At 49.4% G+C, this 26417-nt stretch overlaps 1 protein-coding gene across 10 annotated transcripts in view; it reads right to left on the reverse strand.

Annotated features, from left to right (window-relative positions):
• The window catches only part of XPO7 (exportin 7), a 598229-nt gene that overhangs the window by 255918 nt on the left and 315894 nt on the right, over positions 1 to 26417 (reverse strand). For all 10 annotated transcript variants that reach the window (XM_085633849.1, XM_085633846.1, XM_085633854.1 and 7 more), the window contains one exon: positions 6474 to 6579. In XM_085633849.1, coding sequence (XP_085489975.1) covers positions 6474 to 6579 — 106 coding nt within the window. The remainder of the gene's footprint in view (positions 1 to 6473; positions 6580 to 26417) is intronic.

Genomic DNA, 26417 nt, shown 5'->3' on the forward strand with positions numbered 1-26417 from the left:
TCAAATAAGATTGTTTCTGCTTCAGTAATACACTACACACTGAAAATCTGACGATGGTAGGCATTTCTAGCCGTCGTCCAGGAAACAGTCAAGAAAAATACATCCATTATCAAAAATAGCAACCTGTGGTCACCAAGGCAAAGAGGTTCACTAGCGACTCTCAGAAAGCTGCATCTCTCACGCAGATTTGGTGGCACTGGGAAGAGACTGCCTTTGGTACTTGCAAAATGCCTGCCAGTGTAACTGAACAAAAAGTTCTTTTCGCATATTCTGTTAGTTTATTTCCTGCAAAACTGGTTCCCAATACACAAGCTATTCGGCACAAGTTTTCCAATGTGGTTCTTGCGTTGGAGCCAGCACTGAAGGTGATTTTAGTACAACAGATGAGACTTCTGGCTCTGCCTATCAATTCCTTAATACCTTCTAGATACTTCGATGAAAGTTCACCATTGTGGGTTCACATGTTCACAGATCAGGTTTCTCAAACCAGCTGGCACTGTTGGTCACGGTCCAAGAATCATTTTACAGGCTAGCACTTTCATGAGGTGCTGGACCATCTGAGCTTCCCTGCCCCTAGCCCTTATGGCAATTCTAGGGGTCAAACCTCCCTCAAAAGACTAAGCTTACCCCCAGGATGATAGGTGTGAGAAAGTGCCCTCTTTCTTGCATGGTATGCCCCCACTTTTGGCTGAATTGCTGATGTACTTTGACTGAGTGTGCCCTGGGCTCCTGCCAATCAGGTACCCAGGGCCTGTGCTTCTTCCCTAAAACTGCATTGAAGCCTAAACCCAATTGGCATCTCTGGCCACATGCCAGCCCCTGGCAAATGGTACCATAGGTACCCAGGGCACTGTGACCAGAGAAGGCCCTAAGGGCTGCAGCACTAATTGTGCCACCATTAGAGGCCCTGTACCATGACACACGCACTGCCTTCGCAGGCTGAGTGTCTGGGTGCAGAACAAAAAGACGACATGGCACACATCCCTGTGTGCCATGCTCACAAACCACTGCCCTGGCATAAATGAGTCCCCCCTCTAGCTGGGTGCCCTATGCCCGTGGTGAGGGTACAGGTGCATGAGCGCTGTACCCCTACAGTGCCCAGGCCCATTCCTGGGCCCTGTAAGTGCAGTGCTGCCATTAAGAGTATATGGTGCTGGGAGGTTGTCATTACGAACTCCACAGCACCATAATGGCTGCACTTTAGACTGGGAAGTTTGGTATCAAACTTCTCAGCACATTAAACCCTCACTGATGCCAGTGTGGGATTTAATGTAAAATACAAGACAGAGGGCATCTTAGAGATGTCCCCTGAAACTCGACCAACACCCGGTCACCAGGCTGCCACCACCAGACATGATTCTGGACCCCTGGGTCGAGAGCTTGCTGCTCTCGGGGGCCTGAACCAATGCACATCCTGGGATGAGGTGCCAAGCCTCCTCCCCCAGGATGGCAGGGTTCACGAAGGAGAAGCTTCAAAGGCATGCCGCCTTTGTGAGCTTCTCCAGACCACTTGCTGTACTGAGCAACTGGTCCCCACTGGTTACTACCCCCCACTTTGGGCGGGAGACCCGGCGGGAAAAACTAAGTGAGGAAGAGAGGTGTGCCCACCTTTGCCAACTCCACCCCTAAGGTGGGGGAGGCGAGGTGTAGCACAACCTCTAGTCCCCGCCATCTTGAGGATGGGGGGACCCAGCCAACCAGGGACAGGCACCTGCCCCCCTCCCACTGTAGAGTGGTAGAATAGGGGGTGTACCCACCCCAGGGAAGGGACCCATTGGTCCCTGCCCTTCACCTACCTGTAACGCCCCTAAATTTAGTATTTAGGGACACCCTGAACCTTCCTTCTTCAGACCCAGCAACCACAAGAAAAGAAGAAGAAGGACGAGAAGCCGTGCAGAGCTAACAAGAGGACGGCGTCCACTGACTTGGCACCAACCCTACAGGCCTGTCTCCCCTCGAACCTGCTCCTGCAAAACCCCGGCGTGTCCAGGCCGGCAACCTCAAAAACCCCGGAGGATCTGCCTGCATTCACTCTCCAAGCTGTTTCGCCAGTGAACACCAGACGTGTTTGAACTGCAGCTTCTGGTGCCAGCCAGATACCGCAAATCCATTACACTCTGCACCTGCCGAGCCCAGCCTGTGTATGAGTGAACAAACACCACGAGAAGGTCCCCCCGGCGATCCTGACCTGAGATCTGGCGACCCCTGACTTGTCTTAAGCCTCCAGACGACGCCTGCAGCCTCGATCCAGGAGACCCACCGCGACCAGAGCGGGTAAGAAAATCCGACGTCTAAAGGCACCCCTGCACTCGACGCCCCACGGCCTTGTGTGCCCAACCCAGTGGTGCCTAACCATCCCTCTACATCCCAACTTATCCCTCGAAGTGGTGGTCACTCCTGAAAGATCTTCGTCCCCGAGCCTGCAGTGTTTCTTTGTCCCGGAGAATCTCCATTGAATTCAACAGGGCACCTGACCTCAAAACTGCACCCTGCACCCGGCTGCCCTAGCGCTGCTGAGGGTGTCCCTTTGGTGCTAACTTGGTCCCCAACGTGCCCTGAGCTTAACCCTAGAAGCTTTCCTCCCACAACCCTTTGACCTGCTTGCCAGCAGCCACAAAGCGGAGTCCCCCTATCCCCCATAGTATAACATTGGGCCTCAACACTCTGCACCCGGCCGCCCGACTGCCGCTGAAGGTGCAACAGTGCATCACTGACCCTGGGAGACCCCTGAGTCTAACCCCAGAACCCTAACTCAAAAGACTGATTACTTACCTTGAAACCGATAACTCATTTTTCCTCATAGGATAACATTGACACTTTTTCTCTCACTAAGTTTCTAAGTGTCGACTTTTGAAAACTGCAAATATTCCTTAAAAATCAGCCAATTAACCAAAACGCATTTTCTCAACTATTTTCAGGAAATGTCCCAGTGCTGAATACAGGATCCAGCACTGAGTAAGAAAAAGTAACGATAACCTAACTTACCTGATAAGTGAATTTTCTCCCGTAGGATAACATTGGTGATTCTATGTGAAAAAGTTTCTACGTGTCAACTTTTGAAATACAATATTGCTTAAAAATCATACCTTTAACCAAAACGCATTTACTCACCTGTTTTCAGGAAATTTCCCAGGGCTGAATCTAGGATCCAGTCCTGTGGTTAGAAAAGTAATCTGAAAAGTAATTAACTGCATTTTACTTAAAAAGCCCATTCAATTGAATGTACCTGCAATGTGTTGCAAACTGCTTTCCTAAACCTCTAATCAAAACCAGTACCAGTTATACTGCAATTCTGAACTGTGTTCAAACAAGTCAATTACTACTGCACAGTATTTATATGCTTGGCTGTACCAGGCTTGCTTGGTTCTAGAAATAAAACATTTTTTTTTTTTATACAAAACAATTGGCCTAGAGCTCAGTTCTTGAGTGTGTGAGACCTTATGCTGTGTACATCAAATGCTTTACACTGTCCTCTGATACTGCCTTACTGCTCGACCAAGCTACCACTTTAGAGAGTAAGGTTCTATCTAACTTTAAGCTCTGTGTAAGAAAGTGGCTTTGTATACTGCAGCAAAGTAAGGTTCAGTGTGCACAGAGTCCACAGTCCCCAGAGGTTTGGCAGAGGTTAAAGTTAGATATAACCTTACACTCTAAATTGGTAGCTTGTACTCACTCAGTCAGCAAATGGTCTCACACACTGGAGAACTGAACTCTAGTCCAACTGCTTTGTATATAAAAATATATAGTTGTTTTATTTTAGAACCACAAGTAGGTATCAAAATACTTTCTCAGAATGAGATGCTTTAGTTATCGGAAAATCACAGTTGTAATTGCTTTGTAGGGTCAGTGCAGGGCACAAAGATCCAGCACTGGGATCTCTCCTGATAACAGGTGAGTAATTTTGTTTTCGTTGATCGGGTGATTTTTAGTGAATATTTAAAAGTTTCAAAACTCGACACTTCGAAGAAATTCCAAGTGAAAACCAGTCAATGTTACCCTATGGAGAAAACACAAGTTATCGGTTTTCAGGTAAGTACTCAACTGGCAGAATTAAGTTTCTGGGGATAGACGCAGGGGTCTCAACGGGTCAGGTAGGTACAGTTGTTACACCCTCAGCAGCACAGTTGCAGCCGGGTGCAGAGAGAGTAGGCCCAATGTTAGCCTATGGCGCGTAGGGGGCCTTTGGTTGGTGGCTGCTTGCAGGCAGGCCACGCGGCTGTGGGTGCTGAGCTCCTGGTCACTTACACAGGGCAAGTGGGGAAGTAAAATAGAACAGATGCTGCACTTCCAGGGGCACTCGGGCAGCTGGGTGCAGGGTGCTTTTGAGCCGTAGGGCACTCAATGTATTCCAATGGGAAAACTGCAAGACGAACAAAGATTGCAAGCTCGGGGACGGAGATTCCTCAGGTGCGACCACCACTTCGAGAGGTAAGTTGGGGAACTGTAGTTAGGTAGGCACCCAGGAGTTGGGAACAGGGGGCCGCAGGGCGCCGGGTGCAGAGATGTCTTTTGGCGTCGGGAAATCTTACCCTCTGGTGGTCGCGGTTGGGGGGGGTCCCTGGAGTTGAGGCTGCAGGCGTCGTCAGGAGCGTCGAGGAGGGTTCTTGGGTGCTGGATTCGTGGTCACAGTTCCGGGGGGGGACGTCCTCGTGGTCGTTGTTCACTCAGGCACAGGCTGGGCTCGGCGGGTGCATAGTGTGCTGGATTCGCGGTTCCTGGCTGGCACCAGGGGTTGCTGTTTGTTTTGAGCAGAACCACTGCTTGTGCGAGTCCCAGTCTTTTAGATGAGCAAGGCAGTCAGGTCCTCCGAGGATCTCGAGGTTGCTGACCACTGGAGACGCCAGATTTTAACAGAAGCAGGTTCGAGGGTCGACAGGCCTGTAGGGCTGGGGCCAAGTCAGTTGGTGTCGTCCTCTTGTTATCAGCTGCACGGCAGGTGTTCTTTCTTCGTGTTGTTCTTCTTGTTTCGGAATCGGGATCTGTGGAAGGAAGGTTCAGGGTGCCCCTAAATACAAAATTTAGGGGCGTTAAAGGTAGGGAAAGGTCAGGGACCAATGGGTCCCTTCCCTGGGGTGGGTAAACCCCCTATGCTGCCACTCTCCAGTAGGAGGGGGGCAGGAGCCTAGTCCCGATTGGGTAGGGCTCCCCATCCTCAAGATGGCGAGAGCCCGGAGCTGTGCTTCACCTCGCCTCCCCCACCTGAGTGGTGGGGTTGGCAGAGGCTGGCACACCTCCTTTCCTCCCTTGGGCTTTCCCGCCAGTCTTCCCGCCAGAGTGGGGGTCAGAACCGGTGGGGACCAGTTGCTGAGTACAGCAAGTGGTCTGGGGAGGCTCACAAAGGCGGCATGTCTTTGAAGCTTCCCCTGCCCATCCTGGGGGAGGAGGCTTGGCACCTCGTCCTAGGATGTGCATTGTTGCAGGCCCCTGAGAGCGGATGGCTCTCCACCCAGGGGGCCAGCAACCGGTCTGCTGGGTGGCAGCCCATGCAGCCTCTCAGTCAGGATACAGGTTGTTGGTTAGTTTCAGGGGGCAACTCTAAGTTGCCCTCTGTCGTGCATTTTACATTAAATCCCACACTGGCATCAGTGTGGGTTTAATGTGCTAAGAAGTTTGATACCAAACTTCTCAGTCTTCAGTGTAGCCATCATGGTGCTGTTGAGTTCGTGATGACTATTTCCCAGCACCATATACTCTTAATTGCAGCACTGCGCTTACAGTGCCCAGGAATGGACCTGGGTACTGTAGGGGTTACGGGGCTCATGCACCTGTACCCACACCACTGGCATAATGCACCCAGCTAGAGGGGTGACTGAGGTATGCCAGGGCAGTGTGTTTGTGGGCCTGGCACACAGGGATGTGTGCCATGTCGGCTCTCTGTTTTGTTCTGCACCAAGATACTCATCCTGCAAGGGCAGTGTGTGTGTGTCAGGGCACAGGGCCTCTAAGGGTGCACAATAAGTGCTGCAGCCCTTAGGGGCCATCTCTGGTCACAGGGCCCTGGGTGCCTAGGGTACCATTTATCAGGGGCTGACATGTGGCCAGAGATGCCAATTGGGATTAGGCTTCAATGCAGTTTTAGGGAAGCACCACAGGCCCTGGGCACCTGATTGGCTGGAGCCCAGGGCACACTCAATCAAAGTACATCAGCAATTCAGCAAAAAGTGGGGGCATAGCATGCAAGAAAGATGGCACTTTCTCACACTCTGCCAAACCTCTGGAGACTCTTGGACTCTATACAAACTGTACCTCACTTTGGTGCAGTATATATAGAGCCAGTTTCTTACAATAGGTTTTTAAAGGTCTGATGAGATTAACACAACTTCTGTTCTATAGTATGGTAATAACTCATCCATCTCTCCATCAAGAATCTTGACTTCAATTTCTGGTATCACTGCTGAGGTGGCCTGATAAAACTATCAAACAGGGACAAATGCTTAGAAAAGAGGACTACAAATAGTAAGCTATACTCTTACCGACAGACTAGCTCCCCATCCATGGCGTCCTGCTCATCAGTACTAGCAAACGAGACCCTGCCACCAATCACTGCTCCAATGATGTACACCAGCCACGTCAGTCGACCTGCAGGAAACAGGGAACATTAAAGCACAGCAGCAAACCTCTGAGTAACATTTTTCAAGAGGCTAAATACCTAAACACATTAAAACAAAGTGGTGAGGAATGAGGAGGGAGAGAGTGAGAGAAGGAGTGTGAGAGAAGGAGTGTGAGAGAAGGAGTGTGAGAGAAGGAGTGTGAGAGAGTGAGAGAGTGAGAGTGAGAGTGAGAGTGAGAGTGAGAGTGAGAGAGAGAGAGAGAGAGAGAGAGAGAGAGAGAGAGTGAGAGAGTGAGTGAGTGAGAGAGTATGGGAGGGAGAGACCGAGAGAGACAAATTAATTATGCCGGTAGATAGGAAGGAACCATTAGAGATTATACAAAATATAAAGAACAGGCGGAGAGGACTCTAGCTGTCTGGATATTGACCTAAGGAGCTGAAATCAACATGATATGAACTTGCACAAATGTACAACGCAGAACCTGCCTGTAACAGGAAACCTAGCGATATTAACCACTGGGGCCGTTAACACTTCAATAAATGTTGGAACTAACAGATGCCAATCTCCACAAAGTCTAGGAAGAGGCATCACATGACCTATCAAAATGTTACATATTCAACCATGCCTGGACTCCCCTCTAAGTAATAGCTAGACTCTTCCTTAAAAAAAAAAAAAAAAAACTATTTATCTAGAACGATCTATCTATACGTGAGAAAGTGCCTCTTTTGCATGGTTAGCCCCCCCACATTTTGACTAGTTTTGATGTGGTTTCAATTGCAGTGAACGGGGTCCCTGCCAACCAGGTCCCCTGTGCCAGTGCTTTTTCCCTAAAAACAAACCCCTAATTGGTATTTCTACACCCTGTAAGTTCCCAGTAAATGAAAACCTGGGTGCTGAAGATGGTACCTTGGAACCCCCCCCTTACTGGGACCATGCCACTGCCCTTGCAGCTTGCATGCCCCAGTGAGGGAGAAAACGACAAAGTCAACATGGCACCCTGCCTGGGTGCCATGCCAGCTAACACTGCCTGAAGGCATAGGTACGTCACCTTCTAGCAGGCCAGGCCTCACAGCCAAAAGGCAGGGTGCACTATACCACAGGTGAGGGCATACCTGCATGAGCAGATATGCCCCTACTATATTAGGGTCCATTTCGTAATATTGTAAGTGCCAATGAAGCCATAGTGAGTACATGGGTTGGAAACTCGACAACTCTAGTTCCACAGCACCATGATGGCTTCACTGAACACAGGAGTGCTTGGTGCCAAACTACTTCATTCAATAAATTCCCACTGCTGCCAGTGTGGGATTTATTGTACCATGTACCCAGAGGACACCTCAGAGGTGCCCCCTGAAAACCTGCCAACCCTGGGGTGGTCTCTGACCAGCTGTAGGCAGCCAGCCACCACCAGACATTTCTCTGGACCCCTGGGTAGAGAGCCACTTCTCTCTGGGACAAGAACCAATGCAAATCCTTGGCAGAGGTGTTGCACCTCCTCCTCCAGGATGGGCCAGTGCTTGAAGAGGGAAGCTTCAAAGGCCTGCCTCCTTTGTAATGCGACTCCCAGCCTCTGCTGCTAGCAGCAGATGGCATCCCCCGGTATACACCCCCACTTTGGGCAGGAAAACTGGCGGGAAAACATAATAGGAGGTGTGCCAACCTCGACCAACTCCACCCCTAAGGTGCGGGAGGCGAGGTGATGCACATCTTTCAGTCCCCTCCATCTTGAAGATGGGGAGACCCCTTCAACCAGGGCTAGATCTATGCCCCCCTCCCACAGGATGGTGGCATAATTGAAGGTGTAGTCACCCCATGTAAGGTGCCAATTGGTCTTCCTGCTACTTCCCTAAAACGCCCCTAAATCTAGTATTTAGGTGGATACCCCTGTAAGGAAGTGGGTTTCTGTTGCAGTAACCCCCCCCCACTTTTTGCCTGATACCTGATGCACTTTTCCTTGGTGTGCCCTGGGTCCCTGCCAATCAGGTACCCAGGGCCTCTGTTCCTTCCCTAAAAACTGTACTAAAGCCTAAACCCAATTGTCATCTCTGGCCACATGTCAGCCCCTGGTAAAGGGTGACCAGAGAAGACCCCTAAGGGCTGCAGCACTTATTGTGCCACCCTTAGGGGCCCTGTACCCTGACACACACACACTGCCTTTGCAGGCTGAGTGTCCTGGTGCAGAACTAAACCAAGAGTCGACATTGCACACATCCCTGTGTGACATGTCCACAAACCCACTGCCCTGGCATACATCAGCCACCCCTCTAGCTGAGTGCCCTATGCCAGTGGTGTGGGCACAGGTGCATGAGCCCTGTGCCCCTACAGTACCCAGGGCCATTCCTGGGCACTGTAAGTGCAGTGATGCCATTAAGAGTATATGGTGCTGGGCGGTTGTCATTACGAACTCCACAGCACCATAATGGCTGCACTGAAGACTGACAAGTTTGATATTAAACTTCTCAGCACATTAAACCCACACTGATGCCAGTGTGGGATTTAATGTAAAATGCACTTCAGAGGGCATCTTAGAGATGCCCCCTGAAACCTAACCTACAATCCACGTCTTGTCTGAGAGGCTGCCTAGGCTGCCACACAGCAGACATGTTGCTGGACCCCTGGGTGGAGAGCCCCCGCTCTCCTGGGCCTGCAACAATGCACATCCTGGGCGAGGTGCTAGGTCTCCTCCCCCAGGATGGGCAGGGGGAATCTTCGAAGGCATGCCGCCTTTGTGAGCTTCTCCAGGCCACTTGCTGTACTCAGCAACTGGCCCCCACTGGTTCTGACCCCCCACTCTGGCGGGAAGACTGGCGGGTAACCCTACGTGAGGAAAGGGGGCGTGCCAGCCTGTGCCAAGTCCACCCCTCAGGTGGGAGAGGCGAGGTGAAGCACTACTCTGGGCTCCGGCCATCTTGAGGATGGGGAGCCCTGCCCACTCAGATAGGCTCCTGCCCCCCTCCCACAGGAGAGGAGCAGGATAGGGGGTGTACTCACCCCCGGACTGGGACCTATTGGTCCCTGCCCTTCCCCGACCTGCAACGCCCCTAAATTTAGTATTTAGGGGCACCCTGAACCTTCCTTCCTCAGTTCCCGATACCGAAACAAGCAAGAAGATCAAGAAACAAGAAGATCTGCTGTGCAGCTGCTAAGAAGAGGACGAAACCAACTGACTTGGCCCCAGCCCTACAGGCCTGTCGACCATCGAACCTGCTCCTGCAAAACCCCGGCTCCTTCTGTGGTCAGCAACCTCAAAAACTCCGGAGGACCGGACTGCCTTGTGACTCTACCAAGACTGGGACTCCCACAAGCAGTGGTTCTGCTCAAACAACAACACCCCTGGTGCCAGCCAGGAACCGCAAATCCAGCCTACTCTGCACCCGCTGAGCCTGGCCTGTGCGAACAAAGACCCTGAGGACATCCCCCCCCCGGCGATTCTGACCTGGAATCCAGTGCCCAAGGACCCCCCTCGACGACGCCTGGAGCCACAGGACAAGGGACCCCTCCAACCACGACCAGCAGGGGTAAGATTTCCCGACCACAAAAGACACCCCTGCACCCGGCGCCCCACAGCCCCCTGTGCCCAACTCCTGGGTGCCTACCTATCTTCCAAGATTCCAACTTACCCCTCAAAGTGTTGGTCGCTCCAGAAGATTCTCCGTCCCCGAGCCTGCAGCCTTTGTTCACTTTCCAAGAGCTCCACTGAATAACACTGAGCGCCCGACGGCTCAAAAGCACCCTGCACCTAGCCGCCCGAGTGCCCCTGGCAGTGCAACCTTTGTCTTAAACTACTTCCCCATTTGCCCTGAGCAAGTGACCAGGAGCCCAGCTCCCACAGCCGCGTGGCCTGCTTGCCAGCAGCCTCCAACCGAATGCCCCCTGCCTCTCATTCGATAACATTGGGCCTAACTACCTCTGCACCCGGCTGCCCCTGTGCCGCTGAGGGTGAACCTACCTGACCCTGGGAGACCCCTGAGTCTATGCCCAGAACCTTAACTCGGCCAGTCGAGTACTTACCTAATAGGCGATAACTCACTTTCCTTCCATAGGCTAATATTGACTGGTTTCACTTGGAAATTCTTCTAAGTGTGGAGTTTTGGAACTTTAAAATATTCATCTAAAATCAGCCAAACAACGAATTCCGATTTACTCACCTGTTATCAGGAGAGACCTCAGTGCTGCATCTTTTAGCCCAGTACTGACCCTGAAAATTAATTTTAATAGTACTTATCAGTAAACTTGAATTTCCTTCCATAGGCTATCGTTGACTGCTTTTTGCTGAAAAAGTTTGTCAATTTTTGAAACTTACAAATATTCTTTAAAAATCGGGCCAACGATAAAAACGCAATTACTTGCCGGTTTTAGATAGATGTCCCAGTGCTGAACCTAGGAGCCCAGCACTGGATTACAAAAGTGACGCAAACAAACTGAATTTCCTTCCATAGGATAACATTGGTAATTTTACCTAGAAAAGTTTGTCAACTTTTAAAACACAATAATATTCCTTAAAAATCACTATTGTAACCAAAACGCTTTTACTTAACTGTTTACAGTGCATGTCCCAGGACTGAATCTAGGATCCAGTCCTGTGGTTAGAGAAGTAATCTACAAAGTAATTAATTGCATTTAACTAGAAAGTCCCATTGAGCTCAAGGTTGCATTGTGTTTGAAAATGTGTTGCCTATTGCAACAGCTGTAGCTATTGTAATCAAAAAGTCTATTGCCTATTTGAAAAGTATTTAACTAAAGTAATTCATTCTGACAAAGTATATTTTGATACCTTGTTGGTTCTCAAAATAAAACAGCTATATCTTTTGATATAAAACAATTGGCCTAGAGTTCAGTTCTAGAGTGTGTGAGACCATTTGCTGACTGAGTGTGTACAACAAATGCTTTACACAGCCCTCTGATACTGCCTTGCTGCTCGACCAAGCTACCACTTTAGAGAGTAAGGTTATATCTAACTTTAGCCTCTGCCAAACCACTGGGGACTGTGGACTCTGTGCACACTGTACCTTACTTCGGTACCGTATATACAGAGCCACTTTCTTACAACCCCAGACCTATAAAGCAGATCTGCGACGACCTACGTAGAAAGAAGATGACCCTGCAGAGAGAACTGAAGATGACAACTGACTTGGCTCCAGTCCTACAGGCCGGTCTCCAGGTTCGATGAACCTGTGTCCTGTCTTGCACCCGGCGACCTCGGAAACCCCTGGGAGGACTGCTGCCTTCAACAAAGACTCCAATCTCACATAGACAGCGGACCTTTCCAGGGGAAAATAACAAAGACTCTGGATCCCGGCAGATTTGCGACTCGTGCCCACTCTGCACCCAATGCCCAAGGCTTGAGTGGCCCAACTGCCCAGTGCAGTTTTTCCAGCAACCAGGACACTGAAGCCAGGGTTGGCTGACCTCTCCTGACCCCGTCGCCGTCTGCAGAGTGAATCTAAAGGCCAACCCCCCCCCCCACCGCCACCAGCCACGTAAGAAAATTTCTGATATCTAAAGGCACCCTTGAACCCACAGCCCCCGTGCTGTGGTGAGCTCACCCAGTGGTGCTCCTGTGACCCCCCAACACTTCAAATTACTGGTGGTGCCGCTGGTGTTCTGCCTGGACCCTCTGGTTCGACGCCTGCAGCCTGTTCCCAAAAAGAAAAAAATCCATAAGATTGTACTGGGCGCCTGATGCGGTGTTTGCACCCTGCACCCGGCTCCCCCTGTGCTGCTGGTGGTATATGTTTGGTGCTGCTTCATGATCCAACGTGTGCTGGTCCTAATACCCAAAGCTTTGCCCCTGCAACTAATCCATTTACCTGCAAGCAGCGTGGCTCCAAGGACCCCCAGAGGTTGGTTGAGTGGTAATTTTGAAGGGTTGCATGATTTGGTTATGAAGGAGCACCTTTTTAAGTAATTTAACCAAGAGAAACTACATCAATTGCTGGTAGTCCTAGGTCCACTTTCTGCTCAAGAATTGGGGAAGACGACAAAAAATTGGGTCAAAACAAGGGTCACCAAAACAAACACTGGTGGGGGAGACCCAAAAAAAAAAAAAAAAAGGGGCCAACTGTGGTATCTTGCCTTCTTCTCTACTCTGTCCTTTATTTGTGTTGTGTACTTTGCTGCTCAGCCAGTCTCTGTGATGTCATGGAATGTTACCTCTGTGTATTTTTAAGTGTATTTGTCAATTTCTGCATGAGGCTGAGCAGCAGGGTGGCTGTTCCCGGTGGGGCTTACTATGCTGTCCTTGATAATCTGGATAAATATGCTGTTTATCCTTCTTCAACTCCTGTAACTTAATCCTAAGAATAAACCTAGAACTTGGATACAGCTATAACAGTCATCTTATTTTTGTTGAATTTCACACTGGCGACGAGCTGAAAAGGACCCATTTGGAACAAAAGGATTTTATTGGGAATAAAGAAGGAATCATCTTTACCACAAAGAAAACAAAAGACTGTAATTGTACTTTTAATTGAACCTATTTTAAGCCTACTTCATGGAAATGCCCCTGGGAGCCCCACTGGTGTCTGGTTCCAACAGACAGTCTCAGCCCAGGGCATTGTCTCAACCACTGCGGAAATAATTTAACATCTATATCATCTGGAAAAGACACTAGCGCAAACTTAAAGGACAAATTAAAGGGTTAATCTTTACTCCTACTGCTTGTGTGTCAGCTTACTCTGTGTGCAATTGTGCTGCTGCTGACTGTCCTCTTTGTGCCTGCACTATATGTGCAACTTGGTGTTTAAAGACGTTGTTGGTTGCTAGAGCCAGTGTCTGCGGTGATCAGACAGCCTCTGGCCAGGGCATTTGATGTAACAGTTCTAAGAAGCCATTCATGGCACTACTGATAATTTATGGAGCCTGCTGTTGAACATATAACCTATGGCCAATTGAGACATACGCTGCTGAACAGGCTGGGATACATACTTTACGATATTTTCAACAAATGTATGTTTATGTGTTACTGATCCGACTCATAGAAGCACATCATCTGCCTCTAATGTTTTTAACATTCAACGGGTACATGGATGTACTCATCTACAATGTACGCTGCATCAAGGATCAGTTTTGTGCCAAAGGATTAACTTTCATGAAACACTTTCTACAAATGTGAGTCCCGGAACCCTCACTGAGCACTTGTAGCCATGGCAACAGTGGTGAGCATTTTATTGTTGGAGGCCTGCCCGGTACTTAGAGAAAACAGCCGTGAGTGCATTTCTCTTTTTGTTTTATTAATCCAGCAACTGCGCTTGTATGTTTACGTTCAAATTTGTGCTCGAGCTGCTTACCTCCAGCCTTAAAAACCGCGAAGGAGGCTGGATCTGCATTCTTCCCCGTTGGGAAACAGCCTTCCCACGAAGCATTTTCTACGCGTTACGTTTACAACGGTACACTTACCTCGTAAACGTCTTCACAACGCGTATTGCTTCAACGACGTCTTTACCACGCAAGCAACGTCATCACGGAACAACGTCTTCCTCATCCGAAAAAAAGCGTCAGTCCTTCTTTAGTGTCGGCGAAGACCTAAGAAAAAGGAAAAAAAAACAGAAGAAAGGGGGCTTGGGGGGTCTCCCCCCCAAAAAAAGATAAAGCGGGGTAAAGGAAAAATCGAGGTAAAGGCAATGCGAAGAAAAAACATTCCGTTGTAACGCATGCGTGGTAAAGGCATGCGTTGCAACGGAATGCGTAGTAACGACATACATTCTTCTCCGTTGAGTTCCATGGAGTTGCAAGCTGACAGAGCCGTGACGTTCCTTCTTATCTTCACTTGGCATGCGCACGCCCGTCGTGGATGCGTCATTAGAACAGTGCATCGCCTTAACAGTGCCTCGCGTCCTACATTCACTGAGGGCAGTTGCTCTATCACACAGAGGCCTGTCCACACTGCCTTGCGTTCCGATGGTGAGTGGCAGTTTTTTTTCTCCCACTTTCAGCTGCCATCTGTGACATTGACTGTGTTGCAACTTTTCACGGAGTCCTGCTCACACTTGTTCTCGGTGTGAGGTTTGTCTATAACTTAAGGTGACATGCATACCATGGGATTATTACGGTCTGTGTAGATTGCTGGATAACATCAGACTTTCTTCCCAGTATCCTTTTTCTCTTTCTGCAGTCACCAGTGCAGCACAGTTAAGAAAGAGAAATATTTAAAACGTTTCTACAAAGTGGTTTCTCTCTCAATGGATGTGAGGGTTTTCCGGTTACGATTACCTATGTACTTTATACTGTGCTTAGGGCACCATCTACTGGGCATGTTCTGCAACAACAAAGTACTTTATTTTTAACCTGCATTTCTCCTCTTAGGGAATTAATTTGTTTCTTTATTTGTTTGTAGCATTTTATAAGATGCTGCAGGTATTGGTTTAACTATGTTTTTCCCAATGTTATGTCGAGTGCTAGGATTGCTTATTTATTACATCCTAAACTATACTTATTTTATTGACTTGGACATGCTTCAGTGATAGCTTAGTATTTATTACATGCTAAACTATACTTCTTAACCATTATTGCGCTCTAATATAGTTCTGCGATTGTTGTTTTCATACGTCCTAAACTATTTGCTGTGTTAAAACTTTACATGGTTTGGTTGATGCGAGTTACTTAGCCATTATTGTGCTTCAATATAGTGCTGGGTTGCTGTTTTCGTGCATCCTAAACTATCGTGCTGGGCCTTTGTGTGCTCAATTCTGTGTGCTGGAGCTGAGAGATTACAGTCCTCAAACCTATTTATTCATAATTGACCATTTAGGTGCTTAATGCTATCTATTTCTGCTTAGTCACTTACTATTTGGCACGCTTTCTGGTGGTGGTAATCTTTATTTGTGTTGGTTTGTGTAGGGCATTATTCTTAAGCTCAACTTACAAACGTGGGGGGCACCTTTCGCTCCACCCTTTCTTGTGTTGGTTTGAGTTGGGCATTATTCTTTAGCTCACACTACTAATTTTGGGGGGCATCTTACGCTCCACCCTTTCTTGTGTTGGTTTGTGTAGAGCGTAATTCTTAAGCTCACCTTACCAATTTTGGGGGGCACCTTATGCTCCACCCTTACTTTTGCTTTTGTCCGGTGGTTTACTGAAACCACGTTAAGTGAGGTTTTTCACTTATTACTTGCATTTATTTTTGTACACCATTCTTTTGGTTGTCTGGGTGTTGGGACATTTTATTGAGCTGAAACCCATTTCTTTTTTGTTTTATGTTATTAAACACTTCTTGCTGTGGAAAGGGAGTGTGTGTGTTTTTTGTGTCTCTTGGTTTCCTTCCTCTTCTGTTTTCTGTGCGCTCTTTCTTACCACTTGTTTCCTTTTTATTGTCTCCGTTAGGGAGGGAGAAGTGTGGTATCTTGCCTTCTTCTCTACTCTGTCCTTTCTTTGTGTCCTGTACTTTGCAGCTCAGCCAGTCTCTGTGATGTCATGGAATGTTCCCTCTGTGTATGTTTATGTGTATTTGTCAGTTTATGCATGAGGCTGAGCAGCAGGGTTGCTGCTCCCGGTGGGGCTTACTATGCTGTACTTGATAATCTGGATTAATATTCTGTTTATCCTTCATTAACTCTTGTAACTTCTTCCTAAGAATACACCTAGAACTTGGATACATCTACAACAGAGTCATCTTATTTTTATTGAATTTCACACCAACCCCACCCACAGTCTAAGGGTGGGTACCAGGGAAGGAACTGGGATCCCCAACAAGGCTTGGTGTCATGACTGTAAAGCAGAACGACACCAAACTAGAGATCTTAGCTGTAAAATAAAGAAAAATGCCTCTAGTTCACCTGCAGTTGCTAACATCCAAATGGGATCCCAGGTGTGTCCTGACCATGTCAGTAGACTTACTGAGGCAACATTAGTCTCTGAGGGAGAGGTCGACTTAGTCTGTGCTGCCTGGCCAGATAACATGAAAAGATACAGGCAGTTTCCCAAGATTAATGGGTCCAGAATAGAGGCCTTGAGGGATACCGGGGCTAGTATCACCATGGTGAACCAGCAACTGGTTCCCTCAGATCAGTACCTGACTGGAAGGACTTACCCAGTAACCAATGCTAGTAATGTCACCATAGTCCATCCCATGGACTAGGAGGTTGGGGGGGGGGGAGGGAGTCGCTGTGTTCCCAACTGTCCCTGTAGATTGTCTATTGGAAATGATTTGGAGACTTCCCCTTTGGCTGAGGTCGAACTGAGGACCCATGCCAGCATGGTAGGTCTTTCAGGATGGGGTTGTGTTACAACCAGAGCACAGAGCTCTGAGTGAAAAAAGGTGCTGGGTCCAAGAAAAAGGGCAAAAGGACTGGGGGACCAGCTTCTAAGCAGATCCAAGTCAGAACGTCTCTTCTCAGGAAGAGGACTTTGTATTCCCAGAGGGAATTGAGCCTGAAGAGGTTGGGCTTTACCGGACAGATCTCTTTGGCCCAGGTGGCCACTCTAGGATGGATCTGTGCCAGGGACAAGAAACATTTTCCACTCTTGTAAGCCTGAGGCAGCAAGCTGCTGCACAGGAAAAGGGTTCTGTCAGTGGCATCCAGAGGGTCTATTGGGAGGATGGGCTCCTCCTATACACCAAGGCCAGAGATCCAAACCTGGTGTAACCAGTAGGGTGGTAGTGCCTCAGAGTTTTAGAGAGTTTGTCTATACTTTGCCTATAATATCCCCTAAGCTGGGCAGCTTGGCCAGGATAAAACTTGGGAGTAGATTGGTGTAGGAAGCTGGGTTTCTGTTGCAGTAACCCCCGCCCCCACACACCTACACCTTTTGCCAGATTTCTGATGCACTTTGACTTGATGTGCCCTGGGTCCCTGCCAATCAGGTTCCCTGGGCATGTGTTCTTTCCCAAATCTGTACCCTGCACCCTCAAAGGGCACCTCTCTGGCCACATGTAAGTCCCTTGTAAAAGGTACCATGAGTACCAAGGGCACGGTGACCAGGGAAGGTCTCCAAGAGCTGCAGCACATGTTGTGCCACCCTTAGAGGTCCTGTACCTTAACTAACACTAACACACACACCCCCACCCATTGCATGCTGTGTGTTTTGGTGCAGAGAAAAGTCAAGAGTCGACATGGCACACTTCCCTGTGTGCCATGCCTACAACCCACTGCCTATGGCATAGGTAAGACACCCCTCTAGCTGGGTGCACCATACCAGTGGTGAGGGTACAGGTGCATGAGGCCTGTACCCCTACAGTGTCCAAGTCCATTCTTAGACATTGTAAGTGCAGTAAAGCCATAAAGAGTATATGGTCTGGAGGTTTGTCATTACGAACTCCACAGCATCATAATGGCTTTACTGAATTGTGGGAAGTTTGGTATCAAACTTCTCGGCATAATAAACCCACACTGATGCCAGTGTAGGATTTATTATACATTGCACTCAAGAGAGCATCTTAGAGATGCCCCCTGAAAAACGACCAGCCTCTGATGGATTCCCTGACTGGTAAACACCAGCCTGCCATCACGAAGGAATATGCTACTTACCAGTATGCATCTGTTCTTGGCATGTAGAGCTGCAGATCTATACACTGTGCATAGATCGCCACCTGGTGTTGGGCCCGGATGTTTGCAGTTTGTTTTTCCTCTTGGAAAGTCTTTGGGAGTCACGAGGTCGGTGACTCCTCCTATGGTTAGTATTGCGCACGGGCTTCGGCTCCATCCTCAGATTGTTTTTCGCCAGCAGGGAAAGATGGAGCGTAGTAGTAACAGTAAAGAAACCCAAGGGTATTGTATCTAAATAAGATATGACTGGAACGGATACAGGTAGCCAGGGAGGCGGGTGGGCGTGTATAGATCTGCAGCTCTACATGCCAAGAACAGATGCATACTGATAAGTAGCATATTCCGTTCGAGGCATATGAGCTGCAGATTATACACTGTGCATAGATTATATAGCAGTACCCAAGCCTAGCGGCGACCACCGGCATCCGTTGCAGTCGTTTGAAGGAATATGCTACTTACCAGTATGCATCTGTTCTTGGCATGTAGAGCTGCAGAGTCACACACTGAGGATAAGATCGCCATCTGGTGTTGGGCTCGGATGATTGCAGGTTGTTGTTGTCTTCGGAGAAGTCTTTGGTCACGAGGTTGGTGACTCCTCCCCTGGACAACAGTGCGCATGGGCATCCACTCCATCGGCAGATTGTTTTTCGCCATGATGGGAAAAGATGGAGTATATAGAAAAGAAAGAAAGGATGTCCATGTGTAATGTCTAAGTAAGACGGATGCTGGAACAGATACAGGTCCCGGGGAGGCGGGCGGGCGTGTGTGACTCTGCAGCTCTACATGCCAAGAACAGATGCATACTGGTAAGTAGCATATTCCGTTCGAGGCATATGAGCTGCAGATCACACACTGAGGATAGATTATACAGCAGTGCTCCCCTTAGCGGTGGTCGCCTGTATCCGTTGCAGCAGTTTGAAATAAAGTTTTTAGGACAGCCTGGCCCACGGAGGCCTGTTGTTTGGCCTGCACGTCAACACAATAGTGTTTAGTGAAGGTATGCGTGGTAGACCATGTGGCTGCCTTGCAAATGTCTTCTAAGGGAATATTGCCTAAGAAGGCCATAGAAGCCCCTATTTTACGCGTGGAGTGCGCCCTAGGGGGAACTGTGAGTGTACGTTTAGCCTTGAGGTAGCATATTTGGATGCATTTAACTATCCACCTGGCTATTCCTGATTTGGAGATCGGGTTGCCTTTGTGTGGTGGCGCGAAAGCAACAAAGAGTTGTTTTGTCTTTCGAAAAGGTTTTGTTCTGTCGATGTAATAAAGCAATGCTCTTTTAACATCTAGGGTATGTAGGGCCCTTTCAGCTACCGAGTCTGGATTTGGGAAAAAGACCGGTAGTTCTACTGATTGGTTAAGGTGGAAAGGGGAAATCACTTTTGGAAGAAATTTAGGGTTTGTCCTAAGAACCACTTTGTTACGGTGTAGTTGTAGGAAAGGTTCTTCAAGTGTAAGGGCTTGTATTTCACTTACTCTGCGCAGGGAAGTGATTGCGATAAGGAAGGCTACCTTCCATGTTAGGAATTGCAATTCACATTTGTGCATAGGTTCAAATGGGGGGCCCATGAGTCTTGTTAGAACCACATTGAGATTCCACACTGGGGCAGGTGGCAATCTTGGGGGAAGAATCCTTTTGAGACCTTCCATAAACGCTTTGATGGCTGGTACCTTAAAAAGGGACAGGTGTTGCCTATTTTGCAAGTAGGCTGCCAAGGCTGCTAGGTGTAATCGTATAGAGGAATACGCTAGATTGCATCTTTGCAAGTGTAGTAGATAGCAAATGATGTTTTGGATGGAAGCATCCAATGGATGTATGCCATTATTAGCGCAGTAGATGGCAAATCGTTTCCATTTAGCGGCATAACACGCTCTAGTAGTAGGGCGTCTGGCTTCTTTTATGATATTCATACAGTCTGGAGGGAGATTGAGGTAACCGAACTCTAAGACCTCAGGAGCCAGATCGCTAGGTTCAGTGTTTGAGGATCTGGGTGTCTGATTTCTCCATGGTTCTGGGTTAACAGATCCGGGGAGAGGCGTAGCTTTTGATGTGGAACTAAAGATAGTTCCAGAAGTGTGGTGAACCACGGTTGACGTGCCCAAGTGGGAGCCACTAGTATTAGTGTTAGTGACTGTTGTTTCAGTTTGCGTACCACAAATGGAACTAGTGGGAGAGGCGGAAAGGCGTACGCAAATCTGCCTGACCAGTTCATCCATAGGGCATTGCCCTTCGACTGTGGGTGTGGAAACCTGGCGGCGAAGGTTGGGCATTTTGTGTTTTCGGGAGTGGCGAACAGGTCTATGTCTGGTTGTCCCCACTTTTGGAAGAAGGGGAGTAGAACCTTGGGGTGTAGTTCCCATTCGTGGATCTGTTGTGTGTGACGACTTAGGAGGTCGGCCACTTGATTGTGGATCCCTGGGAGATGTTCTGCTAACAGGTAGATGTTTTGGGGAATTGCCCATCTCCAGATTTGCTGTGCCAGTTGGGACAGTTGGAGAGAGTGTGTCCCTCCCTGTTTCTGTATATAATACATTGTCGTCATGTTGTCTGTGCGTATGAGGACAGTTTTGTTCTTTAGGTGAATTTGAAAGGATTTTAGTGCTAGGAACACTGCTAAGAGTTCCAGGTGGTTGATGTGGAGCAGTTTTTGTTGACTGGTCCATCTGCCCTGAGTGGTATGGTGAAGGAGGTGGGCTCCCCACCCCGTGAGAGATGCGTCTGTAGTTAGCACAACTTGTGGAAGAGGCTCTAAGAACGGTCTCCCTTTGGACAGGTTGATGGTGTTCCACCATTTCAGTGATCGAAGTGAGCGACTGTCCACCAACACCAGATCGGTAAGTTGTCCGTGAGCTTGGTTCCACTGTTGTGCTAAGCATTCTTGTAAGGGACGCATTTGAAGTCGTGCGTGTGGGACTATGGAGATGCACGACGCCATCATGCCTAGGAGCTGCATGAACACTCTTGCTGGAAGAGATGGATGAGTTTGAAATTGAGAGATGAGATTTTGTATACTGGCTATCCTGGCTGTGCTGGGATAGGCAATGGCTTTGGATGTATCTATGGTTGCTCCTAGATACTGATGTAAGTGGGAAGGTTGTAGGTGGGATTTGGGGTAGTTGATAGTGAATCCCAAATCGTGGAGAGTTTGAATCGTGCGATGAGTGTGGAGAACGCATTTTTGGTATGTATTGGCTTTTATGAGCCAATCGTCCAGATAGGGGAAGACATGGATCTGTTGTCTTCTGAGATGCGCTGCCACGACTGCTAGGCACTTGGTGAACACTCTGGGTGCTGTTGTTACTCCGAATGGGAGAACTGTAAATTGATAGTGTTGCCCATCTACCACAAATCGTAGATATTTTCTGTGAGCGGGATGCATAGGGATGTGAAAGTATGCGTCCTTGAGGTCCAATGTGGCGAGGAAGTCTCCCTGTTGTAAAAGTGGGAGGACTTGTTGGAGAGTGGTCATGTGAAAATGATCCGAATGTATATACTGGTTTAGTAGTCTGAGATCCAGTATGGGCCTTAGTGTTTTGTCCTTTTTGGGAATGAGGAAGTATAGAGAATATACCCCTTTTCCCTGATGTTGAAGGGGGACTGGTTCTATCGCATGTTTTTGTAACAGGGATTGAACTTCTTGTTTGAGGAGAGAGAGATGATGCGAGGACATTGGACGTTGTTTGGGCGGTATGTTTGGGGGGGATTGTATGAGTTCGAGGCAGTAGCCAGACTGGATAATTTGTCTTACCCACTTGTCTGTGGTGATGGAAGTCCAGACAGGTAGGAATTGTTGGAGTCGCCCCCCGACCGGAGTGGAATGGTCTGGGGGGAGTGGTGGCAAGTCACTGTTTGGTGGCTGGTGAGGTGCGGGTGTTGTTGTTGTTGCCCCGTCCTCGACCTTTGTTATTGTTTCCCCTATAACCTCCCCGGAAGTAACCTCTGTTAGGGGATGTTTGTCCAGAATTTTTAAAGGTGGACGTGGTCTCAGTTGATGTGTTTTTGGAGCCTCCTCTATAAAAGGAGCGACGAAAGGAACCCCGGTTTTGATGAGACTGCAGTGCTCCCATAGACTTGGCAGTTTCATTATCCTTTTTCATTTTTTCTAATGCAGTATCCACTGCAGGGCCAAATAGCTGCTCTTGGTTGAAAGGTTGAGCTAGAATTGCGGTTTGAACCTCCGGTTTAAAACCGGAAATACGGAGCCAGGCATGTCGTCTGAGTAAGACGCCAGTATTGACCGCTCTAGAAGCAGTGTCTGCTGCATCTAAGGCGCATTTAATGGAGGCATTAGATATTAATTTGCCTTCTTGGATGAGGTCAGAGGCCTGGGACTTAAAAGGTTCAGGCAGATGTTGCATAAGGTCCTCAAGTTGGTCATAATGCGCTCTATCATACCTGGCTAACAGGGCCTGGGTATTCGCAATACGCCAATGGTTAGCCGCCTGCGCGGCGACCCGTTTGCCCGAGGCTTCTAAAAGCTTAGACTCCTTGTCTGGGGGAGGCGTTTCTCCAGTTGTCTGTGAGTTAGCGCGCTTCCTGGCATTTGATACGACTAGGGAGTCTAAAGGGAGCTGGGCCTTAATGTATGCAGGGTCTTGCGGGGCTGGTCGGTACTTTTTTTCGATGCGTGGGTTGAGAACCCTAGCTCGAACAGGGTCCTTAAAGACTTCAGTAGCATGCTTTATGACCCCTTTGATCATGGGCAGTATGTGAACAGTCTTTTGTGACTGCTCAAAGGTATCAAGGAGGAAGTCCTCTTCAATGGCGTCTGTGTGCATAGTAACGCCGTGGAATGTTGCTGCCCTATTTATAAGTTGGCCGTACCCTAGGTGGTCATCAGGAGGGGAGGGCTTGGAAGGGTAGGTAGTGGGGTCAGGCATGTCAGGTATAGGATAAGACCAGTCATCCATGGGTGCTGGGTCTGGGAACGTAAAAGGGTTGTTTGGGTCAACAGGATCATCAAATAAATCAGGGTCCGCCCCTCCCCCTAAGTCATCATTATCATCCTGTGGAGGAGGTGAATGATAGGGAGATGGTAAAGGTAAAGGTAAAGGTAAAGGAGAATCAGGAGGAGGAGGGGGGGACGGGTTAGGAGGTAAAAAAGGAGAGGAAGGACGAAGTGGTGAAGTAGCACAGTCCTTTTTCCGTATGGGAGCTGGGGGAGGTGTAGTGTCCAGCTTCCGCTTTTTATATGGGATGGCAGTCACATGTCCCGTTTTAGGATTGATATAGATCCGCTTCTGAGTAGGATCTGGTCGAAAAAGATCATCTGGCTCCGAAGGTGGTGTCTGTGACGTCCGCTTCGGGTCTTTATGAGCTTGTTTCGGCGGGGACGCAGTTTTCGGCTCCGATGATTTTTTCGGTGTCGACTGATTTTTCGGTGTCGACTGATTTTTCGGTGTCGACTGATTTTTCGGTGTCGACTGATTTTTCGGTGCCGACTGAGGTTTCGGTGCCGACTGAGGTTTCGGTGCCGACTGAGGTTTCGGTGCCGACTGAGGTTTCGGTGCCGACTGAGGTTTCGGTGCCGACTGAGGTTTCGGTGCCGACTGAGGTTTCGGTGCCGATGGACTTTCAGGCATCGATGTTGAAGAACGTTTCGGTGCCGGTGGAGACTTCGGTGCCGAGGAACGTTTCTGTGCCGAAGGAGATTTCGGTCTTGGAGCCTGTTTCGGTGCCGACAATGGGTGTTTGGGTGCCGAGGGTGTTAAAGGCACAATTAGGTGAGGTTTGCTCGAGCCCGAGCCACCCACAGGCTTAGTTGTCTTCGGAGCCGGGCCCGAGGGCGGGGCTTCTGAAGAGGATTTCCGGTCGCGACTGGGCCCAACTGGCGGAGTCTTGACCAATGCTTTTTTGGATGGGGCAGGGGCAGGGGGGGTGGTACTCACACGCTGCCCTGGAGTGATGAGGTCATCGGAATCGTCGGCTTCGGACACGATCTCGAGATCTTCGGTGTCGTCTTCGGGAACATCTTGAGCAAAGATGTCCTCCGGTTCTGGAGCTGGTTTGGCCATAATATGGCGTCGAGCTCTTCGGTCCCGGAGGGTCTTCTTCGAACGGAAAGCGGAACAAGCTGGACAGGTGGACTCGTTGTGTTCCGGCGACAGGCAGAGGTTGCAAACCTCGTGGTGGTCACTGTGGGGGAACTTCGCTCCACACTGGGGGCATTTTTTGAAGGGTGTCCTGTCCATCAGCCGCTTCCGGAACCGGTCCGAGTTGATGTCGACGTCGATGAAATGAAGATTAAAGAGTTAAATTGATTGTTGGAAGTTTTCTGCTGGAGCGGAAAAAAGTTCATCCGAACCCAATGGCGGAAAAAAAACAATCTGCCGATGGAGTGGATGCCCATGCGCACTGTTGTCCAGGGGAGGAGTCACCAACCTCGTGACCAAAGACTTCTCCGAAGACAACAACAACCTGCAATCATCCGAGCCCAACACCAGATGGCGATCTTATCCTCAGTGTGTGATCTGCAGCTCATATGCCTCGAACACAGTGTTTTTAGTACAGCACTGTTGAGTTGAGCTGGGGGAATGATGAGGTGGAGGGGGTGGAGGTGGAGAGGGTGGAGGAGGTAAAGGAGGAGGAGAAGGCACCCTGAAAGGAGAGGTAGCAATGTCCTTTCTCTTTGGAGGTGGAGCCGGCTTGTCCAAGTGTCTCTTTTTTGAAGACAATGTCAAGTGTCTGGTCTTTGGATCCTTGGTGAGGGTTTTCTACAAAGGATCCGGTGTGAAGAGCTCCTGTGACACTGGTTGATCGGTCGGCGCCGACTGTTTCGGGGCAGACGGCTTCTTAGGTTTGTCGAAGCCGTGCTTCTTGGGAACCTCTGGGTTTTTGGTCGGTGTCGAAGGGGGTCTCGGCACGGGAGTGTCTGTGCCGAGGGTCTTGTGATGTTTGGTCGGCACCGGAGCAGGTTTCGGCACCGAGGACTTCGTTGCCGGGTTTGGTGTGGAGGTGGAGGCCGATTTTTTCTTCGGTGCCGAAGGGTGTTTGTCGGCACCGGTGGTCGGCTGGCTCGAGCCCGAGCTGCCGGAAGGCTTAGAAAGCTTATTTACCGGGCCCGAAGGTGGGTTGTGAGAAGCAGTGTCCTTGGTCTTGCCTAGGCGCGAAGGTGTGACCGAAGCCTTTTTCGGGATCGGCGGGGGAGGGGGAATTGTACTCACGACCCGCTGCGCCGGGGTGATGTCCTCCACATCCGAGTCGTCGGCCTCGGAAGCGCTGACGAGGTAGTCGTCCTCCTGTTCGATGTCCTGCTGTCCTGGAGCTTCGACGTCATCCCCGAAGATGTCGACTGGAGCGGAGGTCGAGGAGTGCGCCATGTTGCTTCTAGCCCGTCGATCTCGAATGGTCTTTTTTGAGCGAAAAGACTTGCAGGCGGGACAGTCTCGGGCCTCGTGTTCTGGGGAGAGGCAGAGGTTGCACACCTCATGGAGATCGGTGTGGGGAAACTTGGACCCACATCGAGGGCACTTCTTGAAGGGAGTTCTTTCCATCAGCCGAGACCGGAGCCGGAATAGGCCCGAACGCTGCCGTCGACGACTGGAATCGAAGAAGTGCCGAAGAGAAGATGAATAAGATGATTTATGTTGAGCGAGGATTTGTGCGTCGATCTGTGAACTGGGAAGTTCGGAACCGGAGCGCGAAGTTTTACATCCGAGCCCGATGGCGGAAAAAAACAATCTGAGGATGGAGCCGAAGCCCATGCGCAATACTAACCAGAGGAGGAGTCACCGACCTCGTGACTCCCAAAGACTTTCCAAGAGGAAAAACAAACTGCAAACATCCGGGCCCAACACCAGATGGCGATCTATGCACAGTGTATAATCTGCAGCTCATATGCCTCAAACACATGTTTCTGGAGCCCTGGGGTGTGAGCCTTCGTTCCCTGAGCCCAGAAACTAAGCCTTTCCTGGGCAGAGGTAGTTTCACATGCCCCAGGTAAGGAAGAGCCATCTGTGGCAGGGGGGCTTCAAAGGCCTTGCTGCCTGTGCAACACGACCCCCGGCCTCTCCTGCTATGAGGAGAAGACCCCCATCCTGTCTCCCCTACTTTTCAGCAGGAAGACAGGCGGGAAAAATTAGCACAGCCCAGAAGGTGTGCCCGCCTCTGCCAACCCCACCCCTTAGGTGAGCGAGGCGAGATGAAGCACACTCTTCAGTACCCGCCATCTTGCAGATGGCAGGCACTCTCCAATCAGGATAGGGATTGTGCCCACTACCCCACGTGGGGGTAGCACCCCAAGGGTGTAGTCGCCCTAAGGTCAGTAGCCTATTGGCTACTTACCTCGAGACTCCTAAAAAGCCCCCTAAATGCAGTATTTAGGGGGCAGTCCTGAAACAAGAATTACAGATTCCTGCAACCTAAGAAGAAAAAGGAAGAAAG

This window comes from Triturus cristatus, chromosome 11 (genome assembly GCF_964204655.1).
Source record: "Triturus cristatus chromosome 11, aTriCri1.1, whole genome shotgun sequence".
NCBI lineage: Eukaryota > Metazoa > Chordata > Amphibia > Caudata > Salamandridae > Triturus > Triturus cristatus.